General features: G+C 37.7%; 1 protein-coding gene across 1 annotated transcript in view; it reads left to right on the forward strand.

Moving 5' to 3' along the window:
- LOC132670968 (thymocyte nuclear protein 1-like) overlaps positions 1–22,367 on the forward strand; it is a 41,678-nt gene that overhangs the window by 13,705 nt on the left and 5,606 nt on the right. The window contains exon 2 of the mRNA XM_081796300.1: positions 2,422–2,571. Coding sequence (XP_081652426.1) covers positions 2,422–2,571 — 150 coding nt within the window. The remainder of the gene's footprint in view (positions 1–2,421; positions 2,572–22,367) is intronic.

Raw genomic sequence — 22,367 nt, forward strand, 5'->3', positions numbered from 1 at the left:
TAGCAGAAGCAGAAAGCTCATTCTGACCTTTTCTCCTCCCCCTTATTTCCTGAAACAAGTTATAAAACCCTCATGTGAGATGTTCCCTCAGGATACCCCAAGGAAAGGACAATCCTTATGTGTGAAGACAAAGAGATATCAAGAATCTGAACAAACAAGTCTTGCTAAGTTTCCCAGTTTACTCCACTAACCTCACACTGTCTTACCTATCATATTTCTATAGGATAGCCCACTTTTCATCTCACTGCTCATAAAAAAACTCAGGTCTGTTTCTCCGGGTTTTAATTGCCTTATGAAGTCTCTTGTGTCACATTAAGCTGTATTAAGTGAATGTATATTCTCTTCACTTGTGAATCTGTTTTTGTCAGTTTAATTTTCAGACCCAATGAGGAATCCTAAGAGGGTTGAGGAAAACTTTTTCCTTACCCACAGTCAAATTACTCCTAAAACAGCTAAGTTTGTGTATGTTGTCCAGAAAGCCCATGAACTAAAATTTTCTCCACCTGGAATAGCTCCTCCAGTATTCCAAGGAATTGAAAGGCTTTCCTGTAAAGTATTTATAATTCTCCTATTTGAAGACTTATGTTGAGTACTTTGGGTACTTTTAATTTTTTTTAACCATAGCGGTTTTTGACTTATTTCATTTTCAAAATCCAAATTCTCATGAAATATGTGCTACTCTCCCTAAAACAAATCTCACATGCTGAATAGAATCCTTAATATGAGTAAATCAGATAATGAACAAAAACATTAGCCTATTTGATTTTGGTTCTTCAAGTTTGTGCAATTAATTGAGGACTTATTTTTTTCAGAATTCTTTTTTTTTTATTATGTGATAATATAAGAATGAAACAACCACAGATACTAATAAGAAAAAGTATCATTCTCAAGATAAAACTGAAATAAAGTAGAATATAAAGTAGGATATCTGGGAGTGTTTCACTGAAATTGTAATTTTGGCAAGGTTTTATTAGAAATTTATGATATTTCTGGTTCTCATGGAATAGAAACATCTTTATTTTATGTAAGTCTGTTTTTCATCCTACTGGCATTCTGAATACGTACATATTTTCAAGAAAACATTGTATACAAAGGTGGGAACTGTCTCTATTATGAATAACACTACAGTGAACATCTTTACATATAAATTCTGGACTGCATCTCTGATTATTTCTACATGTCTAGTGTCATACTGTCTGCACTATGGATAACATTGCTGTGAATTTTTTATACATAACTGTTTGACAGCGCCTTTCTTTATGGTAAATTACTTCAGGTAAACTTACTGGATGAAATGAATAAATAACATGAAAATTTGGGTTATGCATATTGTAGTCTGTTCTACTGTCAGCAACAGATAAGAATGGATATTGGCAATCTTGAAGGAATTTTTAACCCTTAAAATTATTTTACAATTGATTGGAAGATAAAATACTTCCTTGTATTTGCATTTCTTTTTTTTTTTTTAATCAAGCATGACTACTATTTTACATATTAATGGGGTATTTGTGTATGTTTTCATATTTTTCCACTGTGGCATTTATCTTATTTTTATTAATCTGTATTTGTTACAAAAGAGGAAACTTTTTCATATTTATTACCAATATTTAACCCAATTATTTATTTTTTAACCAGTGCTGCTTGTATTTTGCTTTTATGTTTTTATTAATTATATATAAAATTCTATTTACATGGCATTCTCCAGATTTCTTCTGCCTTGGACCAGCTAGAGGTTAAAATTATTAAAAAGTAGCTTCAAAAGGGAGAGTTCAAATTTCATTACCTAAACTTGGATTTTTGATTCTTCAAGATAGGCAGCAATATTTTGCAGCAAGAAAGGCAAGATTGTCAAGAGAGAATTTTAGAGAATTTATCATCTTCTATTTGACACTGGACTTTAAGGCTCTACATAAAGGACCATCGTGTCTAGAAAAAAAGCTAAAAACAAAGCCTGCCCAGGGCCACCTATGTAATTTTCATAAGGAAAAAGCAGGTCCCTTGATCAGATATCATGACAATATCAAGACAGTGACAACCAGGTATTAAACCAAGTATGTGACCCTGTACAACTGCACAGGTCACATGCCCATGAAGCCAGCCTTGATTCTGCCTTTTCTGACCTTGTTGGATTGCAGACAGAAGGAACATTAAATATACAGAGGCAGTTGGTCACAGGTGTGCCACCATCTCTTCTCTCTGCCTCAAAGTACAGTGCTTGTTTTGTAGGTTCAGGGAAATTCCTAGTCTCAGGGGATTATCTTCCCCCACATACATTCACATTTGGAATTAGGGATAGAAATGTTCCTCACCTGGCTCCTCAACAAAATGAAGGAAGGTCACATGAAGGGAAACTCAGCTCACAGCTCAGTCAGGCAGAGTAGCCTTTAGGAAAACTCCTAGCTTTTCTCTTGGTGTTAACAGGACCTCTTCATACCTCCACGGGGAGCAAAGAAATTAGCTGAGTTGAGAGTCAGCATGGTGGCCAAGGCATCAGCTATATCTGCATACTCCTGTGCAAAGGAGAGAGTGAAGGAAGAGAAAGCCAGGCAAAGCTGCCCTGTCTCCCAGCAGGTCAGTAGTGGGAGGAATCTAGCAGCTGTATTTTACAGGTGCTTGTGGAGTGACCGTCAGGAAAAACGACATAAAATGCTGACTACAATAATTTCTGACACAAATACTTCCCATAACCTCTTATCTAACAAAGAAGTGATAATGGAAAAATAAATAGATCAACATCCTAGCAAAAACTTTAAGATACATCTTCTGAATAATACAGTAGTTGCAACTCTTTTGGCCAAAAACCCTCTTTGCTATTAGTCATGTCAGCTGACAACTCCCCAAACAGACCACCAAATTAAAATGTTGATCAAAGAAAGCTCAGTTGATTAACGTATTAGAGTAAGGGAGAGCATCACCTTAAGAGACATTCAGTTTCTTAAAAGGGGAAGATGGGAAATAGTTATTTCTAGGGTTTAAGGCTTCGGTGGTTGAAGTTAGGTGTTTAGAGCTTGAATCTGATTTGGACTGGGTACAGTTTTTGATATCATGGTTTAGGTTCTGTGGACAAATGAAGGTAAGGATCTTAGATAAGTGTTCCTGAGTTACTAATATTGGGATGAGTGATCTCTTTGCCTATTTGAACCATCTATTGTCCTCAGAAGGCTGCCTACCTAAATAAAACTGTTGTTCTAGAAAAAGTTTGAGCGCATTCCTTTTAGATAATTGCATTTTGGGGAAGATCTTGAAGCAAACAATGAAGTTATTTACTGTTTTATATCTTTATCTTTCTGGGAAAGAATTTTCCAGAATAAATAATACTGGAATGTTGATGGAGACAGCCTTCATATTTAGTCCTGAGAGTTAGGTTTTGGGGCTGCAGGTTATCTCAGTCCTCACTAGACTCACAAAAGTAACGTCAAAAGAGTTAGATTTGCCTCTTATGATCCAGTAAGAGCAATAGACAGTTTAAAAGCGATTGTCAACTGTGATTAACATGGCCAGCCCTGGACAAACTTTTCAAGAAAGTATAAAGTTCTACCACTTCTTGAAGTAACTTTGTAGTCTTATGTTGTCCTCAACTTCTTGAATTTTCACCTCTGTTCCAGTTATACCATTTTCCTCATCCACCAAATTCTTAAAGACCCCTTCCCCAAGGCTTTCCTATAAGAAACTGAATAGAAGTCAATAAGCCTCCTTTGAAATTAGAACTCCTTGCTCTCAGAATATCTATTTAGTAGCTGTTGTGCGGCTTTAATAAACATGTCAGAAAAATATGCACATACCTATCTACTTGCTACAGTTTGTGCTATTAAACGGAAAGTATGACATGCGGAATTCATGTCTTTGGGGAAGATGAATTACTCGGTAATATGTAGCATACTTTCTAGATGTATTTATTAACTGCATAACGGATTGAATAGTAATTGCCTTCAATATCTTTAAGTTTGGATTTGCTCCTTTTGGTTTCAGTTGGCTTAAATAAAACATTGAATTGGTGTTTTCAAACCAAGGTAGATTGGATTAAATAATCATAGTTCATCAATCACTTTTCTATTGTTGTTTAGTGTAATGTTGTGAGAAAGTACTGAATTGATAGTGAGAAAACCTTGGTGTTAGTCTTGATTCTGGCACTAACGGACTGCAGGACTCCATATATCACTTAATTACCCTAATTTTCAGTTTACTTATCCATTAATTGAAGAATTATACTAACGGGTTTTTAGAATTAATGCCAGCTCAGTCTTCTCTGATGGATGATTCTAAGTTGTACAGCATCTCCCATGTGAACTGCTTAGAAAAGTCTATTTTCTCACATGCATTTGCCAGTCATCTGTGCTAAGTCTGAAAGGTCATTCATCACACATTGCTGGTTTATCATAGTTATTTCTGTACACCTGCTTAAAGTGTCTACAATAAGCATTTTATAGCATGAGTTTTTAAAACACTCTAGACAACATAGGAAGACTCATTTGTCAAGAGCAAACTGCAGAATTTATTGAAATCATGATGATTATTTAGGAACCAGGGAGGGACTGTTGATTAACTCTTCAGATTAGTTACTCTCTCTCTTAGCTCCAACTCAGTGAACATAATCTATTACAGAAAGATACTTATTTTCAAAAGTGGTAATAATTGGGGATCGAGGGGAAGAGTTGATTAACTCCGAATATTATTCTGACTCTCAGGTATGGCTCAGATGAAAATGACATTGCATTGATATAAAATGCTCTTGTAAAATTTTAAGGTAAAGGACACTTTACCTTCTACATGACTATAAATGGTAATAGTAAACATAATGAAATACAAATTTCAAAACAGAAGCAAAATTAAACTTTAGATCCTCTTTATTTTACTACAGCCAAGCCTCAAACCAGGAGCAGTAAAAAGGGGAGAACTTTATTGCTACTCACTGTTCAACACTTCTGGGCCATGTTTTATTTTTTTCTTTTTTACACTTCATCTGTCGTTGCCCTATGTTAGGAGGGAAAGGTTTGAATAGAATTGAGCTTCCTATGCTATCTAATATAAATTCACTAGGTCATATAGATCTAAACTCTGCACATATAATGTATGATAAACTATTTTTTAAAAAGGAGTTGCACATGTGTATATCTAACTCAAACTCTGGCACTTTCTGTGTCTAGAGCCCCTCACAGCCTGGACAATCATGAGGTAGGAGTTAATGAGCAAGGAGAGAGACAGATGCTCCTGCAATGGCACAACCAACAAAGTAGTCCAGTGCTGGCCTTTGAGCCCTCCAGGCTCCTGGTAACCACAAACACTTCCAGATGTGGCCCATTCCCATTTTGCAGCAATAATCCTCAGGCATTCTCAGTAGCCATTCCCACTTAAATTCTCCTTCAACTATTTTGGGCTTCAAAGGATTCTCACAGTGTGTGGGCCAATGAGCCCCCAAAACACACCCTTATCTTTTTTGCTGTAATTTTGGATTTCTTGCCATTTCTTAAGCCATTTTTAGGGACCAGGAACGTAAGAGAGACAAGCTGCAATGTGTTCAATCCATCATCTTGCAACCATGGTAATCAAATAGGTAGATATAAAATCAAAATGGCAAGCTGAGGAGCAAATAAGTATGCAGAGAAATTCTCTGTAGTAATAAACAGAAATCTTGAGTTAAGGCAAGAGACTTGGAGCACAGCAATGACAGGAAAAGGGGTGCTGTGGGACAGATGAGCGTATGGGTATGTGATGGGTATGGCACACTCACCATCCACCTCACAACACCCTAAATCATGTCACTCAAATGAGGAGATAAAGATATTAGTTAAACAGGCTTAAGATAAAATATTTTATACATAATGAACACATTCGTAAGTAATGTCAAGTATAAACCCCAAAATGTCCTCTTGCTCGCTGATCAACCATGGTTGAAATTAACATCCTAAACACTCTCTGTAGTTGGCGGCCTACCCAAGCATTTCACCCCTCACGTTTCCCTTCTCCTTTAAAGTTGTTTTGATTTTACAATGGCATCTAAGTAAGTGTAAATACAAAGAATTTGGGAGGGCTGTATTGTAGGGGAAGAAGCTATGTATTCTCTATAAGACTCTGCCTTATTTTTACTCAATTAGTTCCAATTATCTTGAAAGTAACCTATTTACTGCACTGGGCAAAAATAACCCAAATAGATTATTGGAAATTTTCAAAACCAAAATATCCAGCTTGTATGTATGTATGTATGTATGTATAAATAAATAAATAAATAAATGGTAGATAAATGAATGTTTGATTTTGTTACAAGGTCAATATTATATCTACCTCTATATCTACATCTGTTTCTGCACTACATCTATCTATAGCTATATCTATATATTTACTCTTAACTTGATTTCCATACATAAACCTATCTCACATGACTGTTCAATTATCTTTTTTTTGCCAGAATAATTTTTAAAAATCTATACAACTTTTGAGAAAAGGACTTTTTTTGGTTGAAGAATAAAACGTTTTTTACACCCCCTCCTCCAACATAGTACACAGATATTCTAAAGGAAATCATATATTGAGATGTTGGTTTCAAGCAGAGATGCACTCACCAATTTCTTCAACATGACTTCTAGCTAGAAAGTATCATAAAGGATAAAACAGAACTTGTACCTTATGTTTGGATGAACAAAAAAGGTTTTGCTTTGAATTTTATGCCAAACAAGAGTGATGGAAAAGTCAATATTTTTTAGGATTCTTTAGTACCATGGTGAATACGACCGATTTCCACATACTTCAAAGAAGTCTAGTGTTTAGCCTGTATGTTGCCCTAAAGATGTTTTTTTTTTCTGTTCTGTAACATATTTCCAAGGGTAATTTGAGTGAAAGATAAACATGCACCCCCCAAAACTGTGAAGATACATCTTTAAAAGCCTCTTTCACTACTTCTACTTTTCAAAAGGTTATAAACAAAGAAGTGTCAAAAACTTTACTCAGTTCATTAATAAGGGAACCAGTAAGATGTTAAACCTAGTTCAAAGCAGACTTCAAGAAATGAAGATTTATGTAGTCTGTCAGTCACAGTAACGCTGAAAATCATTTGCAACTAGATATAAAACTGATTAATGTCATGTATGGCAATAAACCCTAATATTTGCAGTTACTTTTTCTTTTAGATAGATATAATTTTTACATTACTGTTGAACAAGAATCCGCTGTAGTGATCCCAGTCGAGAAATGATTTCACAAATACCAGTGTCCTACAAGTTAACCTATATCCTTACAGAGCTGTAAAGTATGCTAATCAATAGTGAAAAGATAGTTTAATGAAGACAACCACTCCTAGAAAATTAGCTAATCCTCAGTCACGTTATGTGTCCTATTCAGTACTCAGCATTACACTGGTAGGACGTCCATCAGTCTCTACATCCTATGTCCATGTCTTGGATAATTTTTCTTAAAAGTGTCTATGCTTGTGTGAGCATACAGGTTGGGGCAGTTGAAGGCAAGGCAGCATCAGGAATATTCCACCAAAAGACAGAAAGAGTTAATATTCAAGTTTTGACACCTAATATAGTATTTTTGAGATGGTAACATGACAAACAGTTTAAAAGCAAGGCTGTTTCCAGAGAAATTCTTTTATCTATCCATTTAACTTATCAAGGAGAGGTCTGCAGAATGTGATTGTTGAATGTCGCCCAAGGAACATTCCAACAAAGAGAAATGGAGTAATATCCACCACAACCTACAGCCCTGGTAGATTAATGGGGTGACAGGAGACAGAGCAGAAGAGGCAGATAGCCAGGTGTATGGAATGGGGGATGAATTGCTTTCATTGAGAGGAATACCAAGACCCCAGAAGTTTCTGCTAATTTCTCTTCAGGTGTCCTGATGGAGTCAGCATGGTAGGGTATCTCAAACGTCCCCAAGGGTGGCCATATAGAAAAGAACTTGGCTGTACTGTATACACAGGCACAGAGAGGGTCTGTATTCTTCTCATTCAGTGCTGCCTTACAATTGTTGTGGCCAGTAGTAGGATGTGGAAGTTCTCGCATGCAGGTAAGGAATTTCTGTAACTGTACCTGGGCCTGGGGCAGTTTGGGACTCAAACTCAGATCCCTGCAGGCTCCACAAACAAATCTTGAGAGACAAGATTTTCAAGGACAGCTGTCAGCACCCTAAGATGAGAAAGGGCCATTTTCTAGCCACAAATTCAGCAGAAGGTAGCAGCGGGTGGCTTAGAGGGGAGAGGCAAAGACCACGCACATGACAGCAGCTGATACTTCAGAGGGAAAGCCAGGGATGGAGGGGCGGGATGAAGGTAGGTAGGATACTGCACGGCTCAGAGACATTCTTTTCTTTCCCAAAGACCACGCCCTTGAAGCGTTAACACTCCTCCATGCACCCAGATACCATCCAGGAGAGAGCAGGCGAGTGGAGTAGATTTCTGAAATTTTATCCAATATTGTCTGACCGATCACTTAAAAAGATTTAAATATGATTCGAACTAATTTTACTGGATGAGAGGTTTTTGTTTTGTTCTTTGTTGCTATTCTTTCTCTCCTGGCTTATTTGGGTGGATACATGTGATAAAAATCAGATAGCTAGGGAAATTAATCTGTGTTTCTTCATGTAGTTGAACATACTGAAATACATATGCAATCCTACTACGAATCTATTGTTATTCTCTGGTGCCCTAAACTTTCCATTTTTCTTGCAAACGAAGAAAGGAAGGAAGGGAAGGGAGAGAAGGAAAGAAAGCACTCGGTGCTTTTATTTAGCTGGGGCTGGATGGGGTAGGGGGGCAGGGATCATCCCATTTGTTTGTGAGCCTTTGCAAGTGTCTCCTGCTCCTTCAAACTGAGTAATCTGCACCATCCTTTTCATCTGAGCACAATAAAAACTTGCAACCACACCAGAGTTCCCTCCGAAGTGTGAGGCGAAATCAGAGACACTCTGCCTGTGTTCTTGTCTGGGATTCCCAAGTGGGACACACATGCAGAAGCCCCAAAGACAGCGTGAGGGACCCCAGAGTCCCTGGCAGAGTGGGAGATGGCTCTCTGAATGCCACACCCTTGAGGAATGCTGAAGCGTTTAATTGTGGCTCAACTAAGGCAAATATTTTGTCAAAAACTGTAGGCTGGGTCACAGGTAGGGGCTTAGTGACATGAAGCTGCTTCCCTGTGGGACCACCACCCTGCCCTCATCCAAGCCATCTAAAGGTACCACCTGTGCCAGGCAGAGATGAGAAGCCCACCGGTGGTGACAGCATGTGAGAAGGGGTGCAGAGACCACCAGAAATGCAGAACAACCCGGAAATAGGGGGGACAAACAGAGAATTTTAAACCAGAATAAGACCGAACCACAGACCTGAATTAAATGAGAAATTGATCACTGCATTGTATAGAAATTAAACCCAGAAAGGACCAGTTTAAATTAGCAATTTAACAGTAAGTGAGAAGATAGTTCTGAATCAGACTTTAAGAAGTAAAGAATAAGGGGCACCTGGGTGGCTCAGTCGGTTAAGCGTCCGACTTCGGCTCAGGTCATGATCTCCCGGTCCGTGGGTTCGTGCCCCGCGTCGGGCTCTGTGCTGACAGCTCAGAGCCTGGAGCCTGCTTCAGATTCTGTGTCTCCCTCTCTCTGACCCTCCCCCGTTCATGCTCTGTCTCTCTCTGTCTCAGAAATAAATAAGCATTTTTAAAAAATTTTAAAAAAAAGAAATAAAGAATAATTCTTTTTTCACACCGCAGTTTGCCACTGGGGTTATAACTATTAAATATCTCTCTGTTCATGTGTAGTACACATTAAAGTAGATGAAATAAAACCTAAATTCTAGTTCAGCTGCTTACTTCATTATAGCCAACACTGTATGTGTGATGCTTTTCAAAAACATGAGAATGCCAAGAGGGAGCCAAAACCCATTATTGTATCACTATCTGCCAAATATTTTAATTTGGAGATTTTTTTTTTTTTATTCTGATGCTCAACAGTGTGTGAGAAACACTGGCCACAAACGAAAACAAAAACCGCACTATAACTGAGAGATAATTGGTTTTGCACTAAACTGTAAGAAAGCCCAGCTTATACCTCAGAACAGAGACGATGCTAATGAAAGAAAAGAGAAAGAAAAAAAGAGAAAGAGGGTAATTTAGCAGTTAGAACAAAGCAGCATGGAACTACAAGCAAAAATTTGATTGGCTGAAGATCATGCCTAAAACTTTGAAAATTAACACCCCAGAGTATTATTTTTTATTATGCCTTGAAATGCTGTTTCTTTAAATCACAAAACTATATAAACAAAAAAATTCCCTTTTCCACTGCTGCAAGTAGCTGATAAGAATGGAATTTCTCTTCCCACATACGGTAGGCCTTCTTGCTTTAGTGGAAATGTAAATTTCTACTTTGTGTAAATTGAGTCATAATTTGTTTTATTGTGTTAAAATACGCATAACATAAAAATTATCATTTTAAAGTATACAATTCAATGGCATCAAATAAATTTGCGATGTAGTACAACCATCATCTCTATCTGGTTCTGAACTTTTTCATTGTTGCAAAGGGGAACCTCACACCCTGTAAGCAATTATTCCCCAGTCCCCTGCCTCCAGCCCATGACAACTACTAATCTACTTTCTGTACTTATGGGTTTGTCTTTTCAGGATATTTCATATAAATGGAATCTTACAAAATATGTGCCTTTGTGCCCATCTTTTTTTACTTAGCATAATGTTTTTAAAGTTCACCTACGTTGTATTATAGATCGGTACTCCATTCCTTTTTTTGGCTGAATAGCATTGCATTGTGTGGATATACACATTTGTTTATCCATTCATCCATCGACAGACATTTGGATTATTTCCATCTTATGGCTATTGTGAATAGAGTGATTATGAATATTTGTGTACCAGTTTTTGTTTGAGTGCCTGTTTTGAATTCTCTTGAATAAAAAGCTAGGAGTAGAATTGCTAGCTAATGTGATAACTCTATGTTTAGTGTATTAAGAAACTACTAAGCTGTTTTCCACATTCCTACCTGCAATGCATGAGAGTTCTAATTTCTCCATATTTTCACCAAGACTTGTTATTTTTTTATTATGATCATCTAACTGGATGTGAAGTGTTATCTCAGTGTGGTTTTGGCTTGCATTATCCTAATAGCTAATGATGCTAAAAATCTTTTAACGTGCTTATTATCCATGTGGATATTGCCTTTAGACAAGTGTCTATTTAAGTCCTTTGCCTGTATTTTCAGTTGAATTTTTTGTATTTTTGTTGCTGTTCCATACAACTTTGAACAATGAAAGTAAATTTGAAGTCATCTTGACGAACTCTCCAGTGTTTTTAGTGGAAACTCCACACGCTGGCCAAGAACAGGTCATTCCAAACTCTGGGCTTTTAAGACAAGATGAACATGGGGTCAAGAAATGGGAGCTACTAAGACACCAAGACTTGATATTGACACACTAAATGGAAAAGCAGTACTTCCCAGTCCAAGCCCTTTACCACAGAAGACTGACACGTCCTGACTCTCCTCACACAATCCCCTCAAGTCTAAGTGTGATCCGTATGTGATGAAAACATTCTGCCTTCAGCAGTGGGCGGCAGGAAGGAGCATGGCTCCTTTCACACAGGCCTTGCTCCTGCAGCAGCCATGGGAGCCCTAGTCTTGTAAATGATGAGACTAAGACAATGGGAAGCTGTAAGACATGACCTAGGTTCACCCAGTTATTATTGTACCTGGGGCTCAAAAATGGTGTCCTGTCCCCTATGTGTTCAAGCTGTCCTTAGCCATAATCTTCTGTATGCCACATCATAAAACCAACAAAGGTTTTTAAGATAGCTGACTGGAATTAGGAGGATCATTTGTCATATTAAAATAATGATGACCACCTGAGGCTATCTTAAAAACTTTAAAATTATGAGCATGTATTTTGACTTAAAAACAATGTTTCAGCTTTAATTAAGGAATTAAATGAATGCATATAAAACATCAGATCCATCAAATATGTAAAATATGTAGTTTGAGACCATTTGGGGTAGAGATAATTACCAAAGAAAATGCAAATCATAAATGGATTTTAATGAGCCCAACCTAAATACAATTTAAAATATCTGACAACATAAGATAACAGGGGAGACCAATTTATGCTATAATGTATGTAATATGAAATGTTAGAAATTAGTTCACTCTTGGGGCGCCTGGGTGGTTCAGTCACTTAAGCATCCAACTCTTCATCTCAGCTCAGATCTTAATTTCAGGATCGTGAATTCAAGCCCTGCATTGGACTTTGCACTGGGCATGAAACCTATTTTTTAAAAAAGGGCGGGGCACCTGGGTGACTCAGTCGGTTGAGTGTCCGACTTCGGTTCAGGTCATGATCTCATGGTTCGTGGGTTTGAGCCCCGCGTCGGGCTCTGTGTGCTGACAGCTCAGAGCCTGAAACCTGCTTCATGTTCTGTATCTTCTTCTCTCTCTGCCCCTCCCCTGCTAGTGCTCTGCCTCTCTCTCAAAAATAAATAAACATTGGAAAATAAATTAAAAACAAAAAAAGAAATTAGTTCACTCTTGTGACCTGTTTTTAAGTTTATTTATTTATTTTGATGGAGAGTGAGTGGGGAATTGGCAGAGAGAGAGTCCCAAGCAGGCTCCATGCTGACAGCACAGAGCATGAGACCGGGATCAATCCCATGAACCATCACGAGATCATGATCTGAGCTGAAATCAAGAGTTGGTCCTTTAGCCCATGGAGCTACTCAGGCACCCCTTCACTCTTATGACCTTTAAAATGCTCTCAAGCCTTTTTGTTTAGTTAATTTTTTTTATTTCAATTAGTGATAAAGCATGGATGAGAGACACAAAATAAGTGAAAAGCTTAAACTCACTATTTAAAAAAAGGTTGATCATGCTCCAGAGACTAGACTTCTTTTGGCAAGGTATTAAGTAGACTTCGAGGAAGCCAGGTTTGTCCCACCCAGGGCTCTAAAGCCAGTTTTGCTGCTCTGTATCAATCTGAGTGCGTAGGGAACATCAGAAACGGGAGGCCGAAGGTCTAAAGCCACTGAGATGGGAGATAAAAGATGGAGCTAATCAGATGCTTAGATGGTCCTGGAACCAAAGCATGAATTTAGGATGAAAGCACACAGCTATTTCAGTCACAGCAAATAGAACAGAGCATGACCTTCAGGCTGGGGAGAGAATGCGCCAAGCCCCAAATTTCTCGGAGGTCAGGGATTATAGATGAAGGACCGTTGATAAAAATACGGACAGGAGTAAATTGCCTTAGTGCTTTGTGACCTGAGAAGTATATTTGCCCTGCTTTTCTTTCCTGTGTAAGAGAGAACATCCTTTATCTCAGCTACCAGAAAGCATTCTAACATTTTCTCCTGGAATCTTCATTCAATTTTTTTTCCATTCAATTTTTTTTTATAACTCGAACATAACCAACATGTATTGTTCCATTTATATTAGAAAGTCTTCAATAATTATCAAACCATTATTCTTCGTCTTAGACTTTGTAATAACATGAGTAGTTCAGTAGAATTTTGGGACTATTCCAGTATTCCTAGTTGGTATCTTCCCTTTGATGGAGAGGGGCATAGTGAAGCAGCAAGAGAAGCTATCGAGACTGCTACATGCAAACTGGAATGCCTTGGGAATCACATTTCTTCATGTTAGATAGTTAATTTGCCTTGAAGACAGGAAGTAAACTATGTAGGAATCAATTTTCCATTGGACTCTTATAAATTTCTCCCTATAGATAAAGCCGACCATTAGTTTTAAACAATAGGCTATACTTCCTAAATATAAAATACGTTTTCATTTGATATCTGGCAAAATGAAAGAAAAACCATGCAGAAATTAAAATATGGACACATTTATTTTGCTATGGAGAGTGGTATAATTCATTCATATATTTTTCTATGCTATCTTCTCAAGACAGTTTTTTTTAATTTTTAGTTTTAAGTAGTTGTCTTATGTCCAATTTATTGAGCCAACTCTAATTGACAGATATTATTATGTAAATCTCCCTGCCACTTGTCCACGTGCCATCTAAAATATAGTGCAGGGGAGAGGTATACAGGATATGAAGTGCTAATAGTAAGGCTTGTGTGATGTGACAATGTGTTCCTCAAAAAATTATGTAGCAGATATAGCATGTCATATGCCCAAATACAATGTTTATTTATTCCTTGGTAGATAGAAACACAATTTGTTCAGATATCCAGCTTTCAGCAAAGTTGATCCTTGCTCTAGCTCAGAGGTGAATCCTGATTTATCTAAAGTTCCCACACTGTCCAATGGGAATTTCTGTGACGAGAGAAATATTCTATTTCTACGCTGCCCAATATAGTAGCCATTAGCCTCATGGGGCTATTGAGTATTTGCAATGTGGCAAGTAAGACCGCAAAACTAAACTTTAAATTAAATTTAATTTAATTACTGTCAATTCATTTATCCATTCATTCATTTTAAAAATTACTATGAATTTCACTTTAATAGACACATGTGGCTACCAGCTATTGCATTGGACACCCTAGCATAACCAGTTATGATAATCCCATTGCCATTGCCACTGACTGGATTGACATAAGACCTTTGACAAAATGTTGGCCAACAGATGGGAAGAGAGTGTTGTTGGCAAATGATATTGTTACTGCCCCCATTAGACAATGCCTTTCCCAGCATTGTTGCATGGAACCGGGACACTAACCTTTTCATACCACGAATAATAATACCACGGCAGAGCAAGGATGCTCCTGCATGACCTTGAGACTTCCAGTAAATGAGATAATGAATTTTTCATATAGCTTAAGCCATTTTGATTTGTGTGCCATGTTATTTGCAGAGGAAGCGTCATCACTCATAGAAAGCATCTTCTTCGTTACTTCATGAAATTGTCAGAGAAAGTATTATTTTTAATCTTCAAAATTAGAATAAGCTATTGTTGGAATTTTAATAAAGACAACTTGTATTTAGCATATACATTTGATTTGGTGAAGTAGAGTACTTATGTAGTAACAACAATAATAGTAAAGATCAGAGTTGTGAATGTTTCCTATTGTCTAAACTGAAATTCACCTTAAAATCTTATGAAAGGGTAACACAAGTGAAACATATATGCTATTTTGAGGATAAATAAATTGAAATTAGAAGATGTTAATGAGGTCAGACCGCTCATTAATTATGGGGATATGTCTCAATCTTGGGTCTTTTTTTTCCCAACAAAATACTTCTTTTTTAATTTAGATTGGTTGTCTCTGTAATTATCCCTTTTGTTAGTGGCTTACAAGAAGAAAATAAAACTGAGCATTTAAGTATTTGTGTTTGTAATGGTCTAGTTGATTTTGTTTCCAACATATCGCTAGCTCTGTTAAAAGCAGTCCATTTTTGAGTCAAGTGTGGCAGGAAAATGTCACATGGAGGAGAAGAACAATATCTACTTTAATTATATTAAACATAAATCAGAAAAAAGGGATAATTGAAGAAGTTGGGTTTCAGAAAATCTATAAAAATAAAGGATATAAATGTGTGAAGTTGCATGCAGTGAGTGACTCACAAAATTTCACAGCTGAGAAATTGAAGAGACCTAACATTTACTACTATTAAAGGTAATTATTCAAATCATAGGTCTTACAATATCTGCTATTAGTTGCAAATGTTTAGGTAGAATTTAGAAAGTGTGCTTAACAATGGAAGCAACAATTTTGTTTTCATATCTTCTTGCATTCAGAGTAGGAACTGTTTCCCCTGGCCTTTGCGGGGGTGGGGTGGGGGGCATAAAACAGCCTTTGAACAGCAGCAGAGGCTCCTTAGTTTAGGCATTTTGTTTTTAGACCCTAGAATGGCTTGATGAGGCAGACTTTTTATCTCCTTTTCTAAAGGCATTTAAATATTTGATCATCTTTTGTCTGCAAAGTGTTTCCACTTCATTATGCCCTACATGAAGATAATGCAATAGACTTAAAAAAAAAAAAAAAAAAAGAAAAGAAAAAAAAAACACAACTATTCAAAGTTCTTCTAAGCTTTATGATTTTTTTTTAACTGATCTCTGTGCCCAATGTGGGGCTCGAACTCACAACCCTGAGATCAAGAATCACATGTTCTACCAACTGAGCCAGCCAGATGCCCCCCAACTTTTATGATTTTATCATTTAAGTGTATCATTAAAAATTTAATGATCAATGTATTCAGATGATATTGGAATTTAAATCTTTTAACCCTTCTGTTTTACCCCTGAAAAGATTTACTAATTTAGCTCACAAAAAACAATTCCAAAATGCAAATGTGAGAATGACCCAAGTGAGACTGGATGGAAAAGGAACTGTTACTGTTAAGAAACTTATCTCTAGATATCACTAAGGTACAGCAACACTGAACAAACATCTATTAAAAAATTGTAATAATTATGAAATTTTTATTCTAAAATATTAAACATTTTTTGTAATGTTTATTTATTTATTTTGAGAGAGAGAACACAAGTGGGAGGTGGGGCAGAGAGAGAGAGGGAGACACAGAATCTGAGCTGTCAGCACAGAGCCCTACGCGGGGCTTGAACTCATGAGCTGTGCGATCATGACCCGAGCTGAAGTCAGACACTCAACCGACTGAGCCACCCAGGGACCCCCCAAAATATTATATATTTATATAAATATAGTTTCTATTTTTATACTAGAATAGTGAAAATGATATAACACATGGCATCCATTATCTGTTATTTTGTGCTAGGCACCAAACTAAGTTTTTTATGTGCTAGGTACAAAGCTTAGGTTTTTAGTTATCTCATTAAAGTCTTATGCAATCTGATGCAGTAGATACTAATCTTATCCTTATTTTACAAGTAAATAAACTGAAGATTAGAGCTAAACAATTCATTTACAATCATGAATAATAGTGGAAAAATTGGAGTGATTTGGGTTGGCCTTATTTGTTTCCCTTCTTGTAGGGATCACCATCCTGTTTCTGCCATTGTCTCCTATTAGAAAACAGGGATTTCCCTTTTTTCTCTCATTTTTCTTATGCATACTGGAAAAGTGGGGCACCTGGGTGGCTCAGTCGGTTAAGGGGCCGACTTAGGCTCAGGTCATGATTTCGCGGTCTGTGAGTTCGAGCCCTGTGTCAGGCTCTGTGCTGACAGCTCAGAGCCTGGAGCCTGTTTCAGATTCTGTGTCTCCCTCTCTCTGACTCTCCCCTGTTCATGCTCTGTCTCTCTCTGTCTCAAAATAAATAAACGTTAATGCATACTGGAAAAGCAAGTCAGGATCCTGTGTGGAAAAGAAGGGAAGATTCTGGGGGGGGGGGGTGCAGGTGTGGAAGATGTAGGTAGAAATCTCAAAATAGATTTAGAGATTTGGAAATCAGTGGGAAATTTTGTTCCCCTTCCCATTTAGAGTCAAGAGAAAATAGCAGTGTAGGGACATATGGGTGATAGGACCAAAGATAACCTCCCAAAGATTTCTGTGCTCTAGAATGGCATGCAAGCTAATAAATGGCACATAACTCAGGAAATAGTGGCTGAAGTTGAACAAATGAAGGGGTATTTTAGCCAACATCCTATGCCTCAGTTGACTTCTCTTCTAATCAATGTTTTGGTACCACGTAAGATTCCATCATTCAGAATTTAGGTAAGTTCCTGGGGCAGGGGTGGCAAAAAGATCCAAAATTGCCTGCGTTTAAGATTCTGGGTTTTTTTAAACATTATTAATTTGTATAAAAACAAAATTTTATTTTTGTATTCCAGGGTTGTGGATTTACTAATATTTCGTTCATTCACTTAGTGTAATATCTGAAACTTATGAGTTAATTTGTAATTTTTACAACACAATGATGATATATGGCTTGATACCTGGATATTGCTAGTCAATTTATGTATCACTTCTGGGTTTGAAAGTTAACTTAACATATGATATTTAATGTAAATATACACTTTTAAATGACTGAGTCAGAATTGTGATATTCTGGTTATGACATACAATAATGTGTGATTACATCCTTTACCACCCAATTGTAAACTCCATGACAGTAGTGAGAATGACTGTATCCTTAGCACCTAAGAAGGTTTCTGGGTGTCAAATAGGATTGGGTGAATAAATACAAAAGTATATATATATCAAAGATGTGATCCAATAAGAAAAAAATATATGAATGGTATAAGCCAAGTTTTCCTTTACTTCTTGTTTTACTTTCCTTTTGAAAGGTCAGGAAACTCACCTTGGGTATTTGTTTAGGTAAAAGAGTGTGCCTGACTCTTGGGTCATATGCCCTCAGAATCGTGCTGGATGAAACAGACTAATAAATTAATTTCAATGTGGTTAATAAGTAGGTTTACATGTTACAATCCTCTAGTGACTTCTGAAGATTGTTTCTAACTGAAAGTAATGTCTCTAGTATATGAAAAGTGTGACTTGGGGTGCCTGGGTGTCTCAATCCATTAAGTATCCAACCATTGATTTTTGGATCAGGTCACAATCTCAGTTTGTGAGATGGAAACTTGCACAGGGCTCTATGCTGACAGCACGGAACCTGCTTGGGATTCTCTTTCTCCTTCTCTCTTCCCCCTTCCCCACTCATGTTCTCTCTCTCAAAATAAATAAATTGACAGTAAATAAAAAGATGTCTTCACTTTTATGTTATCTAGAAGTTGTACAATTATATATCATGCTTTCTTTTAAACATTTTTATTTATTTTTAAATTTTTTTAAATGTTTATTTATTTTTGAGAGACAGAAAGACAGAGCATGATCAGGGGAGAGGCAGAGAGAGAGGGAGACAAGGAATCCAAAGCAGGCTCCAGGCTCTGAGCTGTCAGCACAGAGCCCATCATGGGACTTGAGGTCATGTGAAATCATGACTTGAGCTGAAGTCGTACGCTTAACCTACCGAGCCACCCAGGCGCCCCTAAACATTTTTTTTAAATGCTTATTTATTTTTGAGAGAGAGAGAGTGTATGAGAGCGCGAGCAGGTCAGAGAGAGAAGTTAACAGAGGATCCGAAGTGGGCTCTGTGCTGACTGCTAGGAGTTCAATGCAGGGATCCAACTCACAAACCACGAGATCATGACTGGAGCCAAAGATGGGTCTCAGTCGATTAAGCATCTGACTCCGGCTTTGGTCACAAACTCAGGGCTCATGGATTCAAGCCCCACGTGCGGCTCTATGCTAACAGAGCAGAGCCTGGAGCCTGCTTCGGATTCTGTGTCTTCCCCTCTCTCCCCACCCCTCTCTCTTTCAAAAATAAATGAAGACATTAAGGGGCCCCTCAGTGGCTCAGTTGGTTAAGCATCCGACTTCAGCTCAGGTCATGATCTCATGGTTCGTGAGTTCAGGCCCTGCATCAGGCTCTGCCACTGACAGCTGGGAGCCTGGAGCCTGCTTCGGATTCTGTGTCTCCCTTTCCTTCTGCTCTTCCCCCACTCGAACTCTCTCTCTCTCTCTCAAAAATAAATAAAACACTTAAAAACTTTTTTAAATTTAAGATGTAAGCATTTAATCCAATGAGTATGCATGTTCTGGTATAAATTAAGTCTACATTGAAAGGTATAAAGAAGTGGCAAAGGAGAAATAAATGAAGACAAAGAAAAACGCTTTAACTTTCTCACTATAACAAAAGATTTCCACTGTGATCCAGAACAAAAGGATAGCTTTTTCAAGTGCCAACTAGAGAAAAAGTCAAAAGAGTAAGTGTAATTATTTAATACAGTTCCATCAGTGACATTGATTAAATCTGTCTCCCCAATAAAGTCATTGTGACATCTCATAACTATAAAAGATGGCCCTCCTGTTTTAAGCAGCTATACTTACAACAGGTAAATGACTTTTTAAGCTGTTTTCACATTTGCTTCCAAATCCAGTGAGGACAAAACAGAAGGAAATAGGGCTATAATACCATCTGAGTGATTTACACTAGGCATAAGGAAAGGCACTATTCCCTGAAAGTTTATACACTCACAGAGAAAGGGGTTGCATGACCAGGGTGATATACATCTGGCCCTGCCCAGAAGCTGAGTGGTGTAATAAATCATTATTATGGGTGTCACTAAATGAATGAATTGGCAACTAGAATTAACATCATGTACTCTGGGAAGAGATTTGTGGCAGGAGGGGGAGGAGAAGAACAAATATACTGGCCCTATTCTTATCAAATTGATACATAAATGCTACATCTGGGTTTCTTAACTTAGCATCCTAAAGCAACAATGTATGAGCTTTAGGAAATCTATAAATGCTTTGAAATTGAGTATAAACAATTTTAATGATTTTCTTTTTTTTTTTAATTTTTATTTATTTTTGAGAGAGAGACATAGAGAATGAGCCAGGGAGGGCAGAGAGAGAGAGAGAGAGAGAGAGAGAGAGAGAGAGAAGAGAGAGAGAGGGAGAGAGAGAGAATCCCAAGCAGGCTCTGTACTATCAGCACACTGCCAGATGGGGGGCTGAAATTCAGAAACAGTGAGATCATGACCTGAACTGAAATCAAGAGTCAACGCTCAACCCACTGAGCCATCCAGGTGCCCCAAGCATACACAGTTTTATATGCATACATATGTGGCATTTTTATAGGGTAAGAATATCTGTATCTTGCACTGGATTCCCTGTATAGGCAACAGTCACAAATGCAAGAAAAAGACTATCACTTTTTGTGAATCTCTTGAGAATTTGGGAAAGGAGGATGTGTATGCTTTAAATATGTTGTAAATTACTAATAAAGGAAAAAAATCTACAATTTCTGATTGTCATGTTCCAACTCATTTTTCCTTCCAAAAATGCTCCCTATTCTGCTAAAGAAATGCTGAGTTTGAAAACCAATTGTGTATGATTGCATTTCTTCCCGCCTGTGGCTTCAGCCTCCCTCCCACCACAGCTTGCCTTCCTCAGGCTCTCTGTCCCAGGGCTACGGATCCGTGTAAGTTCCAGTGTGCTGTGTATCCTTTGTGACCTCCTAACCTTTACAGAGACAGCTTTTTCTGTCTGAAATATTACTTCCACCTCTAGTCTCCAACTGATTAACCCTACTTGTCCTCCAGGATTCCTCTCTGGTGACCTTTGACCAGGACCCTGGGCAAATCTCTGTCGATGCACATATCAAGCTGCATTGAAATAATGTGCCTTTACCTTCTCTTTTTTTCCATTACTAAGTTGCAGAGTTCCTTGAAATCATTTAGAAATTCATTCACCTCCGTAAGCTCACAACCTCACACAGCATCTAGTACATAAAGGGTCAATAGTCTTATTGAATGTTGACAGTTTTGATAAAAAATGAATTGTAGTGACCAAAAGGGTTTAATGAGTTTTCCTTTGTAGAGTGCATATATTTTTAAACAAAAGAAAAATATAAGCTGAAGGAACGAATGACTACTTTTGGAACTGATTTCATGCAGAAAGGAACAAAGTAGAAAGATATCTGGTAATAAAGGAACCTTCCTGAAGCCACTGAATGATTACATTCCTATCACATAGTTGACACCTTCAGACTTACTCTCTCTTGAATCATTAATCATGTGCCCATTTGAAAGTACCTTACAATTCACAGTTTTTGTAAACAGTACAGTTGAAGTTCATAGGAAGAGATGGAATTTATATTTTGTCAGCTAACCTAGCAATATTCTCTACTAAAATTTCAACTTGGCCCAATTCCACTTGCTTCCTCTCCTAATTGTTTTCTTAAGACCAGTGATTTTCAACGGATCATAGGGTAGATATGGTGATGCTCCAACCACATGTCCCTTCAGAACTGGAGGACTCATTCTGCACTTGCTGTTTGTGCTGCTGCCTGATAGCTTCCAACTATGACACTTTCCTCTGCCTGCCCTCAGCTGGAGGGGGCCCGTTCACCCAAGTCTCACTCTGCTCTGAGGGCAGCCTACATTCATTACTGGTTAATGGGGAGCTAAAGGCTCTGCCACTTCTCATCCACCTTGAGACCACTCAGAAGGGCCACTCAAGATTCAGAGGTTCTTGTGGGACTGAGTGACCTTTCCTGAGACTGTATCACAGTGCAACGTTTCCCTTTGCCTAAAGATGGTCTCACCATCCCTTGCCCCTAAAGGTGCCAATTCTAAGAGTGTTTCCCAAAAAATTCTGGCGCTTGTGTTGATAATAGACTCTAATGGACAAAAGTGCAGAAATTAGTTGGGAGACTGTTGTAATCCGGGGAATCAATTGTGATCACAGGTGATGAGAAATATTTGGATTTTGAATATATTTTGAAGTTAAAGACAACAAATGTTCTAATATATTGGGTGTAGTTTGTAAGAGAAAATGGGGATTCAAGGATGTTTCCACTTATGTTGGCGTAAGTGCTGGAAAATAGTGGGCATGACCTGTATTTGGGGCTGATATGGGGAGGGGTAATTGAGACTGGATTCATTCTGAAGTATGTTCAGTTTGAGATGTCAACTAGACATCCAGTAGAGATGTCAAGTAGAC

This window comes from Panthera onca, chromosome C1 (assembly GCF_046562875.1).
Source record: "Panthera onca isolate mPanOnc1 chromosome C1, mPanOnc1 haplotype 2, whole genome shotgun sequence".
NCBI classification, from domain to species: Eukaryota; Metazoa; Chordata; class Mammalia; order Carnivora; family Felidae; genus Panthera; species Panthera onca.